At 38.0% G+C, this 14742-nt stretch overlaps 1 protein-coding gene across 1 annotated transcript in view; it reads right to left on the bottom strand.

Annotated features, from left to right (window-relative positions):
• Positions 1–14742, bottom strand: part of TRAPPC9 (trafficking protein particle complex 9) — a gene marked incomplete at its 3' end in the record, with an annotated part of 45231 nt that overhangs the window by 6330 nt on the left and 24159 nt on the right. The window contains exon 8 of the mRNA XM_008945947.1: positions 13100–13243. Coding sequence (XP_008944195.1) covers positions 13100–13243 — 144 coding nt within the window. The remainder of the gene's footprint in view (positions 1–13099; positions 13244–14742) is intronic.

Here is a 14742-nt window from a genome sequence, read left to right as displayed (position 1 = left end):
CAGCAGGAAAGCAATTGCCACTTACCCTTTGACCTGTGGATTCACCTCAGCAGCTTTACAAGGCTGCACTGCAGCTGGAAATGCTACTGGGTATGCTGGTGTGGGTATTACAGAGACTCATTAACTGCATGAGAAATGATGGGGTATTTTCTCATCTGGAGTAACTGCCTTTTTCTTTTCCCACCAGTTTCTCTCCAGAGGCATCAAAAGATCAGGGCTGTAGAATGGCTGGAAGCAAATCAGGCTGAGCAAAGCCCCAGTCAGCACTGCCACTCAAGCACACACGTCGCAGTTTGTTCAGGATAACTTCACAGTACCATTTCCCCACAGTACAAATTCCCCATATTAATTTGTTTTCATTACCTTTCTTTGGCTTCTGACAACTGAAAATGTTGCAAGTTCACTAATACTCTTAGCAATTTTTTGCTTAACTACTTCATGTCAACACAATGAACACTGTTTTTTGTCCCAAAGTTGCTTCGAATATTCCTCTACTATGAGAATACAAAAATCTGAAAGCTTCAGCTGCACAGTTAAAAACTATTTGTGACTGCAAGCTACTAAATGTGAAGAAGAAACATCTTTCTGCAAGTTTCACCATAACGTGCAGCAGTATTTTACAATAATGGAGCCATGGAAAAATCTGACCCAGGCAAGAAAGAAGTTCAGTTAGAGACTAACAGTTTTAAGCACTTCAGTAGCTGTGATGTAACAGTGTCACACACAACACTTCATGCCTTGGCAGATAATTGAGAAACTTAGAAAAGCACAATTGCTATAACTGTACACTTTAGCTTTTTAATATTTTAAGAAGTTTTAAGTGTCTCAACTTGGTCTTAGTCACTACCCATTAAAAATGAAGTTGAATATTAAAAAACCAACATTTGTTCTCTGGCAAACAATTGTTTTGATCAAGTCATTGTGTCCCTTGCAAAACAAGCCACACCAAGGGAGAATGAAGAGAAGGAACATTTCATGTTTGACCTGCCAATTACACTGGAAGATAAACAACTTTGTTTCTTTATGCAACTTGCTAAAATATTGAAAAAGGAAGTTGGGATACAAATAACCTTTTGACTTCAATATTCCCCTGGTGATAAGCCCAGGGTGGTTTTTAACAATAAAACCTAGCACTCAGGCTTCTTTGTGCTAGCTGAGTTTTACCTTCCCCCTTGAAAACAGCAAAAAAATGCTCATAAAGGAGAAGTCTGAGGAGACCTCCTGCAGCAGTCAGCCCCCAAGAACTGCAGCCAGCTGGCTTACCCAACTCCCTGGGGAGCAAAAAGTCAAACAGCTCCTTGATAAATTACTAGGAACAAGTAGCAAGGCAGAGAAGTCTGTCTGACAGCAGAAAAAAACAAGAGAAAGGGTAGTTTCTGCACCCAGAAACATAGGTATTTCCTTAAAAAAATTGCTTGGTGAGTCCTTTTACAACTAGAGAAATAAAAAAAATGGTGTCTGCTGCCAGGGAGGTCTTCAGCATCACCCTGCCATCATCCTTTAAACTAAAAAAGGATTTCAAAAAGGCCACAAAATAGGTTAAGACCCTGACAAAAGCTCAAGTCAAAATTGAGTATTCATAGCCAGTAACCACTACAAACTTCTCACCTTGGAGTCAGTCACTAAATTACAGCACATATGCAAAGGTCTTCATGACGTTTCAGGTAGTGCCCCCACTCTAGCTTCAGCTGGATGCAGATGGACAGTGAGAAGCTACTTACACAGCCAGGACACCACTCCTCACCACCACAGGCGAGCTGACGTTGTAAGTGAAGTGCCTTAGCAGGACTTGCATGATCAATCCACTAACTCCATATTTCAGTTGCTTAATTCAGCAGAACAGAGCAGGTTTCCTCTGATTTGCAGGCAAGCACCACCAGGTTTTCTGTTACATTAATTCTGATTGATATTAAGTGACACCATTTTCTACAGTTTTAGTAAACAAACAGCATCTCTAATATTTTTCTGAAAAATACATGGAGCAAATAAACACAAGTTCAAACTGCTCAGAGACCTGATACTTGAACAAGTTGCTTTGAAAGCAGCACACGGGATGCTGGTTGTTCATTCCAACATTCTCTCCTGCAAGAAACCTCTGCACTTAGGATTTTAGACTGACCTGAACAGAGACTTTTCAGATCCCTGCCTATATTCATTAGGTCATCAGCTAGACAGGAACCATGTGGAAGCTCACTGGCCAACTGGATGAGAAAGTGACCAAAAAAGTGAGAATTAATGTTTTTGTTTTTTTTTTTTTTTTTCTTTGCTTGTACAGGGCATTGTTAGAATCTACCTTTTTAATGTATAAACAACAGTGATGAAACTGGCACAAAATTAGCATCTCTGGCCTGTTCCCCACACCATGTTTTGTCAATAGACTCAGAAGTTATTCTTGTGGGGAAAAGCAGAAAGACACCTGCAGCCAGCATGTTACATGAATCCTGCTTCTTGTAGAAATGAAGAAAAATAGATCTCTAAATAACAGTGGAGACTAGAACTAATAAAATTCAGTTTGACATGGAAAAGAGCATGAACAAGAAAATAATTCACCTGCACTACCCACAGCCATGAACAGATCATCATGAACGCATCAAAAAGCAAATGAGAGCAAAAGGACTCAGTTATTTGTTGTTTAAAAGTTAATCTTCAAAAAAGAGACCATCAGCTTTACTACTGACTTTGCAGGAAGGGGCAGAGAGAAGAGGATGGTCTTTTCAACACAGACAAAAAGAAGAGTTACGTGTGTGTCAGAAAAATGGTTTCTGCTTTTAAGGGGACCACCACAGAGAGAGAATGGGAAGACATTGACTAAACACACCGTGGTCATTTATTACAAGATTTTTAATAATTACATAAAAGGTGCACACATTAAGTCACAGCCAGTTTGAAATTCACAACTAGCACAAAAATATGAATAGACAAAATCTCATGAAACTTTGTCAGAGTTCAGAAACATGCCATTAAAATCTCAGCATCCAGCTCTCCACCATACCCGAGAACTTCAGAGATCTGTATTCTCTGAATACTACAAAAATATATTGAACATACAAAAAAGTCTCTAAACCACTGAACATTAATGATTTTTCATGTTAAGAAATATCAGAAGACCTACCTTAACATGAAGTAGAGAGAATTAAGCATGGATAACTTCCATAACAAGAGGAAATTAAGGACTACAGCAAAGCTGCTTCTGTGCAAAATAGGCTTCATAAAAATCTACAGATACAGTGGTGTGTGAAACACATCTGATTTTGTATTTGGAGCAGAAGCAGAAACAGAACATGGCAAGAACACACTAATTCCTGTAGGATATTTTTCCCAATATACTGTTATGCAAAGTCACAGAAGTTTGGCCAGAGAGGATTATCATGACTCAAAGTTTCAAAGCCCCAACTGGTGATACAAGAAGAGACTCTTGCTTGAGAAAAGGACAGATGAATTGTTTGAAAAGACAGACAGCTGTCTGAAAACTTACAATGAAAACTTTCCAGCTCTCTCTACTCAAATGAGTTGAGTTTTCCCACCCTTTTGAAAAAACCTTTCCCTCAGTATCACTCCTAGACCTTACCCCTAGCCCATCCAATCATATTTAATGGACATCATATGGAGAGCTCACCATAGTACAGGGATGTTCCTCTTTTAAAGATGGATATTTCTTTTATATGTATAAAGTGCTACTTTATATCACAGTGCCTTCATTTGGACTTTGGCTAAGAGAGCAGCCTTGAGTCTGTTAGGTGTCATATAAAATTTATTTGACTTTTGCTAGCATAGCACCCTCCTAAAATAGCTTCCTTCAATATAAAAATATCAGCTCTTAAAAACACAGCAAAAATTCTTCATGTCCTCATATTGCCAATTAAAGTATGTCTTTCCCAAAGTAATCTTTTTTTCTGCAACAAAAACCTTTGCAACTTGTCTTCATTTGAACACTCGTATCTCTTCCCTCAATTCATCAAATCAGGCTTCTCCAAAAATCAGAAGTAACTACATGAAAATGGGACTTTTGAGCAAAAGCTTGGAACCTTCATTTTGTTCATGCATGACTTTAAACAAATTAGAAGAAAAAACTTTTGTCATAAAGAATTGCACTATTTTATTGTAATGACTGATAGCTAAAAACTTGGATATGGTATCAGCTGCAGTTTTTGTTTGTAAATCATCAACAGACAACTCTAAACAGAAGTCAATTATGTGTGAAAAACTTTCAGGTTTGTTTACAATGCTGGACAATCTGAAGCAGTCTTCATTTTATTCACAGTGCATTCTTTTTTCTTTCAAATAACATATGACTTAAAAAACCATGTTGGTTTTCATATTTTGTGCTTCATAAAGGAATTTAAATCTTTTATTGCTGTTGGTAGTTTACTCAGTCTCCTTTATTAACTCTACTTAAAAAAAAAACATTGCTGCATTAGGATGTGAACCAGTGAACTCAAGGAACACAAGGATAAGCAGATCATTATTTGAAAGAGATGAACATGTACAGGTACTGTGGTTTTCCTCTTAGCAACCTTTACTTTCTACATAGTATAAAAGACATGTCTTTCAGGAAAAGAAATTACACCTTCTTAATAAAGCAACTTGAGTGAAGTTACTAAATAAGCCACCTTGTCTCTAGAAAACACCAATTCCAGAGAGATTTTAAAAGAATAAAACATGCCCAGAGAGTTTTATCCTGCTGTTACTACTCTGAATCTGGGGAAAAAAAGGGGAGGGGGAGGGAGGGTAAAAATGCAGGAAAAAGTGTTGCAGATAAAGAACTCCCAGGAAAGAAATGGATGTAACAGTGCTAAAGTTTTATAGCACACTACTAAGAAAAAAGATGAAAAGATGAGAAGCAGCAAAATCCATGGTACCATGGTGACTATGAAGAGTTAAGAAGCTTCCTCCTACTTGTACGATTTCTAAAGTCTTTTATTACAGCATGTCAAAAAGCATTTAACTTGGAGCTTTTTTTTTAATATATTTGTTGTTATATCATGTATATATTGAACACACACAAGGTGACAAGTCTATTCAATTACATTTTTAAAATATATGTACACATTGTTTTATATATACACATAAACAGGTAAGATATGGCAACATGCTGAAGCTGTAAAAAGATTTCCAATGAACGTTTAAGAACCTACCATGCCGCTATAAATATTCCCTGGTCATTATATGGAAGATTTCACTCTCCATCTAGAAATCAGTTAATTCTGATAAGACCAACCAAACTAGCTCCCTTTTGTCACATTTGTTAGGCAAAACCAACTTGCAGGCACTTTGTCAACTAAAAGGCAACGCAGAGCAGTAAAACCATTCATTAGTGTCAGTTAAGGAAACCTCACTTCAGCTCGGAAGTTTACATCAAAGTTTAATTTCCCTTGCATTCTCTCTTCACTCTGATTAAAGCTTCATTCTTTTCAGCCCTTAACATCACTAACTTTTACCTTTCTAAAAATTAATTTACACACTATAGAGGATCCAAGGAGAAATATTGTCCTAATTTAAACACAGTACTCGGGGAAAACGTTCCTTATGACTATAAAACATTTCCAAGTGCTAACAGGCTACATTTTTATTATCAAGCATTGCAGCACAAAAGGAGAGAAGGTACAGAGCGAAGCAGCTGGTGCCTACATTACACATACTTCAGGGGATTCCTTGTGACAGCGTAGAGAAGACATCCTAGGAGAGAAGTTTTCCAGTGCAAGATCTCTTACTTTCCACTCTCAACAAACAAGATCACAGCCAGGTCTACTCTAGAAGCTGTTGTAACAAACCTTGGCTCAGCAAAAAATTGTGCTTTCTTTTTTTGCTGGTTTCTTAGAACTTCTTTACAACTGTTTTGAAAAGCAAAAGCCACATGACTAATCATTCATTTCCTCAATACCATAATCTCATTAACTTATTGCTTCTATTGCTTCAGCACTGAGAGAGCCATACGTGTGTAAAGGGAGTGATGCACCTTGTGAGACCCACCACAGGGATGGCCAGGATCTTTAGGATGACTAGGATGCAGACATGTACACTGAAGACTCACCCACCTCAATCAGAAGAATTTCCAGCCTTCTGTGAGCTTTTAAAATAGCACAGAGCTGCATTTGCCATTTGTAACTTTAAAATGAAAATGAAGGCAATTTAAGAAATCCATTCATTGCAACAGTTAGCAGGTCAAGTCATTAATTTAAAAATTTTAGCATCTTTGAAATTTATCTAGTACCTGAAATCTATTACTAATTTACAGCTCAGATTACTCCCCACTGTAAATCACGTCTAACTACACTTTGAAAGAACTGCACAGATTTGTTCTTTGTAGAGAAAGAAAACCTTGATCAAAATTTTCTGAAACAACCCAACCTTCTCTCAGCACCTCTTTTTATACCTCACTTATGTTTCACTTCTGGTGGGTTTCCTGCTTCTAACAGGTTTGAAGAAGGTACCAGCTTTCATCAGTTATGCATCAAAATCATTTTTTGGGCTAATGTTCCTCATCCCCCATTTAATTTATCAGGGCTGACATTCCCTCCTGCTTTCTACGTTTGGAGAGATTCCCCACTTTTATACAGTAAACTTGTTTTTCCTCCCTCAAGTGCATTTATTTTGCTGTTTAACTACCCTTGCTTTTTGGTTTTTTTTTATCTGAAAGGAGAATACACTTACTGAACATCTACTATGACACCTATAAGCAGTCTCCATGCTACCAGCAAACACACCATTCCTTTTTATTTCTTCCCATTAGCTTCCTCACTTTTATGTATCTCCTCTTTCAAAGTTTAATACTCCTGTTAAGGTGGTTTATTTTAAAATCAGACGTTCATATTTGTTCATCTTACCTTTTATTTCTAATGCTTATAATCTTGTTTCCTGTGACCTTAATATTAAGAACAGGAGGGAAAAAAAGCAGAGAAGCACCATGGGAATAGGCAAGAGGAACAGTGAACAGAGGGGAGCAATGGTGAGCAACCAGCTCAAACTGAAAAACATGAGCAGAAGCTCTCAAGAACTCTTGCTACAGCAGACTAAGATGAGTGGGGAAATGAGAAAGTCATAGCAAGATGTAAACAAGAGGACAGAATATGCCATGGTGAAGATACAGTTGCTCCAGCAGACTTCTTTTAAAACAAAAGGTGGTTTTAAATTTTTCCATCCTCTAGACTAGCAACATTATTTATAAGTTATTCTAGCCTTTCTTCAGTGAAATCTTGTGTGAAATCTCAATTAGTCAAATCTGTGTGGGGAAGTATCTCTCACCAAGTGCCCATGCAGCTTCATTTGATTTTCCCAGGTATTTTGGTAAAATTCAAGACAGCATTTTATGTAAAGATCTGCAGAAATTCAGTCTGGTCTCCATTGCTGCTAATATACTGCTTTTTTTAAAAGAAAAATTTAAAGCATAGTTTCTTCCTCATTTTCTATATTTCCACCTAGCAGTTTGAAATTTTAATATCACCAAGTGAATGTATATGCAATCTGTTCTGTAAATAAAAGTGTGTATAAAATATTGTATAGTTTCCTCTTTCAAGCTGTGAGATAGAAAGGCATATTTTAAGAGCTGTCAAACCTCACGTCTGACACCATCAAATTACAATCAGTCCAGGCTTAACCATAATTTCTAAAGATAAACAAGGTTTGGGGATTTTTTTTCCTTTTTCTTCCCCCAGGCTCATCACTTCTTTGGAAAAGGCACAGACCTCACCTCAGCAGTCAGCGTGTCAGCCATCACCTGAGCACAGCAGTCTTGAAAGGAGGATTAAAAGGTCCTGAAAGCCATCTCAGATTATTGGCATGCAGTCCCTGGTCCTCCAACCACCAACAACTCCACGCTGTCAAGGCATCAAAGTGGTCTGAGCAGCCAACACTGACAAGTCCAGCACAACTGATCTCGAGGATGAGGGGAACTGAAAGAGCATTCAGCATAAGTTTTGGCAGAAGTTCTTCATCAGAGAGGATGCTCTCAGCACAGGCTTAGAATAAGCCTCTTCTGGAAGGTGATTGTTTGCATGAGAATACAGCCTGGAGCCAAATTTAGAAACCTCTGAGGTTTGCATGGCATGGATCAACATGCCACATGCTTTTTCAAGTGCCAAGTAATAGCCAGTACTGCAGTAGAATTCTGCCACCACAGAGATCAGAATCACATCAATGAAAATACACATCTGAAAATTCAACTCAGGGCCTCTGAAAGGAACAAAAACCTTTTGTCTTAGGTAGAGCTACATGTCTATCATCCTGCTGACCAAGTGCAGCCACAGCACGCAGTCACTATCTGAGATAAACCATAAAAACATCTCCTGACCAAATAACAACCTCAGACACCCCATGGTATTTCCTGCACAATGCCTGTATGGAGATAGAACAAGCAGGCACACTGAAACCCAAAATCCACACACAGAAATCCCTTGATAACATTTGCTTCTGAACATAAAATATCCAGCTACAGCAAAGAAACCCCCCAAGTCTAAGTCTTTCATCACATGCAGGACCTCGTCTGTCCTCTGGCTGAAGAGAGAGATGACAGAGCAAGTTAAATTATTCATTAAAGGTTTCATGACTTCCAGCAGAATTGACAGCTGTGGCCAAGGTGACGAGTATCCACTCTGGGGAGGACATGCCTCTATCAAAGGGGTATTTGTAGTGAGGCCCAGGATATCATTTTTAGTTTGCTAGGGCTAAAGCAAAGTTCTTCAAGGCATCAGTAGAAAGATGAACTCAACTTGTTCAAAAACTTATACTGAGTGAGCAAAGAAGCACTGACAGATGAGCAAAAATGAACAACCAGTGTATACTGTCTGCCAAGCTGACAGGTGGTTTTGGTCACAGCTGTGGAACTCAGCCTGTTTAATTTTGGTGACTGCTGCTGCTGGAGAAACTAAAGGCAAAGGTCATCACAGAAAGACTTGAATTATGTGATAGTATTCTCAGTCTTACTGGTCTCTGGTGTTGAAAGGTCAACGTGTACATACATGAGAGCCCACTTGGTTGTTCTTCAGATTGTCAGCCAACATGGATCATGGTTTGTAAAGAGTATCTGTGTTTATCTCTTATGATAGGAGCAGCTTTGAGATACCAAAGACCTTGCTAATGCTGTGTAGTACATGTGCTGACAAGCCAGTTGGTTAGTGAGGGTGTTAGTGAAGCACACAGGGTCCCAGGAGAGCTCAGGCTGTCGTGTAGGCTGTATCCAAAACCAACGACCATGATGCAGAGAAGAAAAAAGACAAAGTCACTTGTCTTGTTACCTTTGCCTGGTGGCTATCCAGGATCAACAGGTAGAACTGGTGTCAAAAGGCCCATGTGCACCTTCATTTTAGCCTCCACAATCTCAAACCCCCCAATGTTTTGGAAATCAAGCTCTGCCCTGAAGTATGGGGTAAGAGAGGATGCAGCTGGAATTAACAGTGGTGTCCAAGGCATAAGAACCAAGAATGCACAGGAATGACAGGAGAGAACCCTGGGATGTTTCAGGAACTACTGTTCTTTCCATCACCTACTGACACTCACCTCAAGAATAGAGACATCCAGGACACCAGTCAACAGATGAAAAATTACTTGTGCATGTTTAATGCAAGGCAGAATCATCACAGAGTCATTAGTGTAATTAAGTACATAACAGCTGGAGCAGTAAAGATCTCAGATGTGAAGCCTGTCATCTGATTAGGAGGCTGGGAAGAACTAAAGCACAACAATCACAGGAGAGGAAGATCTCAGTGGCAGAGGTGTACTGAGAAGCACTGAAAAGTGGACACTTTTTCCCAAATAACCAAACAGACAAACTCTGAGGCTCTGTACTGAAAGGAACACGTCCACCAGAAGAAAAAAAGAGAAAGGCTGAAGCACTCCTAGTTTCACTCTATACCATGAATGGTGAGAAAAGGTCACCTCAGTGCACTGAGATCCTTGCCACCAAAAGCAAACCAGCAGACATGGGAGTTGGGAACCTGCTGCACACCTGACAGAAGGTGAGCCTGCAGGGTGATGGACACGCTCCCTGGGAGTGGTTTCCATGCGGGCAGTCACCTTTTGGTAACAGCCATTTCCAAGCAGCTCTGTGTTTAGACAGACCCTCACAGATGAGCTAACTCAGCACCACTCAATACAAATCACAGTCCTTTCTACCAGTGTGGATATTGTCAATGAAGACCCACAACAAAATATTGGGGTTTTTTTCCCCTTACTCCAATAAAATTCAGTGTGTGCTGTGCACACAGTGTTATGTTTCAAAAAGCATTATGCAAAAGAGATAGAGTTAGTTCCAAGCAACTTTGCAATTGCACATTTTAATTCTTATTTAAAGAAAGAATGATTCTCAAGGGCTTCCTAACATTAAAACATAATGGCTTGAGATTAGAGAGCTTTTATGCAGAATTTGGTACCTCCTTTTCTTAAATAGAAGATGGCATTTTACATATTTATGTAACTAAATGGCTTAGTTTTAAATCTTAGCTTCCATGCTGTTAGAATAGTGACTGACATCTCCCATTTACCTGATGATACTTTTTATTCAGATTTGCCAGGCCGTACAGTTGGAAATTGTAAATCAAGTAAACATATACAAAAATTGTATTTTAAAATAATTATTGTGTCATTCAATTAAAACATAAGAGAAATTTGTTTTAAACACAGAACAGTTTTGACTCTGCATTTGTGTTCCACAAATAGAAGCAAGAGCTCTCATTAATGGACCTTTCACTGGAACTACTAAATTTCATCTTCTGAACTTCTACTTGAAGAGAAAAAAAATCCATTTTTTCTGTTTTCTGAAGTCCTGGTATCTCAACTTCAACTGAACTTGTAAATGAACAGAATTAGATTAGACAAAAAAGAGGAATATTATTTTGTTCTAGTTTGTTAGAGGCAGCTAAACCAGAGACAAAAAGGGTTAAAAGATCAAGTTCCAGTGCCAAATGCTCAGCTGGTAACTTTCAGCTTAAGGGCTTTTATTTCTATTTGTTCTGATTTCAAAGGTGATCTGCAAAGTAGTTGACTTCTAAATACAAGTGTAAGATTTAACATATCATTTCAGTTACAAGCTTTAAAAAATTTTAAAAAAAACACATTCAGGTAAAAACTTAATCTAAAAAGAGTGGGTTTTCCTCCATCTCATAAATGGTTAACTTGGCAACTTTCTATGCAGCACAGAAAAATATAAACTCTTAGCATTCTTTAACTCCAGTGCTACTGTATTACTTCAGTTTCCTAATTAAAACTTTCATTGGTTAAAAACTTGGAAGTTTCAGAAGAATACTGATTACAATACTTTTCAAAGCTCATAATACAAAGGAAAGAGTTCAGACTTAAAATACTAAGTAGCATAATCCTATGCATTCAAATCATCTTTTGTCCTTTACTACAACCCAAGGTTGAAGGGGTTTTGTTGCTTTATTTTTCCTATTTTTTTTTCTATAACATCAGAATATTAGAAATTTGAAGAAATTTGAAGTCATTTAGTCATTTTCTGTGCTAAATGGACCCTTGCACAACATCACACAGTATCAATCTCAGGAGAATTACAGAAAAAAAAATGGCAAAGCAGAAATACATTTCTGGCACTGTCAACCACACTCCAGCTCGTTTGGAACACCACTAAGCGTGTCCAGGCAAGATGCTATCAATAAAAGACTTTGAACACAACAGCCAGTTCTGGTTGGGATGTCTTCAGGAGCAAAGGAGAAAGATTCAGCTACTTTTCAGACACACTTGAGAACGTTTAGTTTGATTTTTCAGAGGCACTGGACATCATGCTTATCACAAGTCTTAGGAAACTGGAAGCTTTACTCAGACAAAATGTCTGAAGACAACACAGAGGTTGCTTCTCGTCAAGACTGCAAACCTTTCCAGAACTAGGGATTAGCAATATCATGGTAGAACTGCTTGAAACCTTGTCTTCAGCCAAACTTTCCACACAAATCACCAAAGCTTCATTAAAAGTCTTGGAAAAATCCAAGGACCTTTTGACAGCAAGTAAGATCTACAGACAGAAAGATAATTTATTGCAGTTTATCAGTTCCTCTCCTTCCCCCACTACTAATTTGAGCCACTAAACAGAGGGAATTCACTGGCAGGCAAAGACCTAAAGCTCACCAGGAAGTAACAGAGAAAAGAAAAAAACAAAGTACATTATGTGACTCTTAATCTCTTTACTGTAAACAAAAGAACAACTTGGGGGCAAGAAAAAAGCACTTTCAACTGAGCTTACAAAAACATTTTTTAAAACCTTTCATCACTAATTCAGTCTCACTAATCTGGATGATAAACAACCTGTTTGAAATATTTTTCCTAAGAAACACAACACAGACATAACAGCTGGCACTTCTGCTTTTCCAGGTGACTTTGTAAATGCTGCACGGCCCTCCTCAGCAAAAGGGTCCTCACACATCATTACCATTTCTGACAATCATCCACAGACACACTCAGCCCTTTGTCATCTACTGACAAATTTAATAAATCCCACAGAAAGTTATTGTTGAATTAAAAAAAAAGTTTTGAAAGACACCACAGATATCTACAGAAAGTTAAGGCTAGTGAAACCCTACCTAATGCAATTCCAGCTTCCACAAGTTCTTTGTCTCAAATGCAGAGACAAAGGTTGTGCCTACTCCCTTCAATGAATTCTGTATCCACACTATGAATGTTTGGTCAGAAAACCTATTTCAGCAGAAAACTCATGGTAAATTCATTCTGAACTACCATACACTTATTTCCCAGATTTACTTTTCAACCTCAGTTCCTCCCAATCTCTTCACTAATAGCACTTATGAAGGCTGCTAGTATTTTAAAATAATATTTCTTTTTTTCAATGCACACACAAAGTCCTCTGATCACATTCTTAATATTTACAGAGGAAGCAGAGCAATTAAGCTTGACCCTGTCAACCCACAGATGGAAAACATTAAAGGAAGTTTTATTTTAGTTATAACATGTCACACACCAAGGTCAGAACACCAATATTTAATACCACTGTATAGCTGATCACCATCAACAAGCTACGCAGAGTTCCACGATTCCTGTGCTCTCCACTTCTCCATCTGAGCACTTTCCAAACCACGCCCCATTATTTGACTGCAGGACAGAATAAAGTGCAAATATCTCTTTCTTTTAAAATTCATACCTTGATCAGAAAGAAAATCCAGCATGGTCTGGAGAAGGAAGGAGAGGTGCCTGACGCACAGGGCGGGATTGCCCATCCTCCTGGAGGCGTACACCAGCTCGTGCAGCAGACGCATCTGCACCGCGGCCCAGCCCCTGTGAGTTCCTACAGAGAGAGCACCACAAACCAGCTGCCTCTGCTTCTCTTTAGATATCCAGTGGGAATTTAATGAAACACAAAAATCAACCAGTGCAAGCAATTACAGAATCCAAACCTTGTACTCAAAACAAACGAACAGTCAGGATCTTTGTGTTTGTGTGAACTTTTACATGTATAAACATTGTTTGATATGCTTGTCTATCAACCAATAAATTTATCATCAGAATTCAGAAAATGACGTTAACTCTTCCTATGAAGCAAAATCAAAGTGATACCTTTAAAAGTTTTACCCTTTTTTTAACTCTCTGAAGAAGAAATTAATATGAGATTTCATACAGAAATTTCATTTTCACCCAAATCAAGTACTTCTTAAAACTCTCTTTAAAGATCAAGCAAAAGATATTTTCTCTAAATGCTTTCCTGGCCATTTAGGCAGTAAAAAGCAGTAAGACCACAGGACATGAAGCACATTTCCTGATTTTCAGTCTTTAAAAACTACATTTTGGACTATAAATTATTTCATATTTGCAAAGTACCCATGGTAACAATCAATAGATCACCATAATGTAACTTTTCTTTCAAGAATGTAATATGCAGTACCCTTCATGAAACTTAACTTGCTTTTACTAGTAAATAAGAGCAATAATTTTTAAATAACAGATATCCCAAGATGTGCAATGCTTCGTAAATGTCTAACCAGCCTTCCTTCTAGTATTATCCTTCATCATTTGGCAAAGCTTTCTAGAAATATTTATGGCAACCAAACCTTGAGAGTTTATATTTTGCACACAAGACCTTCATTATTTTTCATGTGTGAAATGTCATTCTTATCAAGAAGTTCTTGCAGTTTCCAGTGTTCTTTCCATGTGTCTCTGCAACTGCCATTTTAGGGGTAAAATCTGACAAAGCACTTCAGTGCAACATGAAGGTAAGGTAAAAATTAAATATAACATCAATCATGCCACCTTTCTTTTTTTTTTATTTCATTTAACTGTCATTTCTTGCAGAACTTCTACAACCTCTTCTCCCAACACAGTCCCATCCCATCAGAGTTTTCTTACTGGTAACTCCACCTCCCTTCCACCAATGCTCAGGCCATTGCTTGCTGCTTCTCTCCTGCACTTACCATATTTAATGAATGGTTCCCAAAAATTCTACTACACAAAAAGAATACAAGTTTTGGGGCAACATGGAAAGGTTTACTCTTTAAAAAGAGTTCCCAAGCAGCATATTAGCTGTTTCTTCCTTAAGAGGAAAAATGCAGGACAGCCTATTAAAAATCAAGACAGCTTTTAAAATTATTTTACATACAGCTTTAGGTAACTTTAGGTGTTGAAACACCTCACCTAAGGAAGGACAGCAACCAGCACATTACTTTGAGAAAGCAAACATGCTATTTAAGAGCTGCAAGGACTGACAGGTGTTCTCATGGACAACTCTTCCTTTGGTTTGTAATAGATGCTATAAAATAGTAATTCAAATTCCATATAGATAACATCACTCTC

Source organism: Merops nubicus, unplaced genomic scaffold (assembly GCF_000691845.1).
Source record: "Merops nubicus isolate BGI_N331 unplaced genomic scaffold, ASM69184v1 scaffold8818, whole genome shotgun sequence".
Taxonomy (NCBI): Eukaryota; Metazoa; Chordata; class Aves; order Coraciiformes; family Meropidae; genus Merops; species Merops nubicus.
This window is presented reverse-complemented; position numbering and strand designations above follow the sequence as displayed.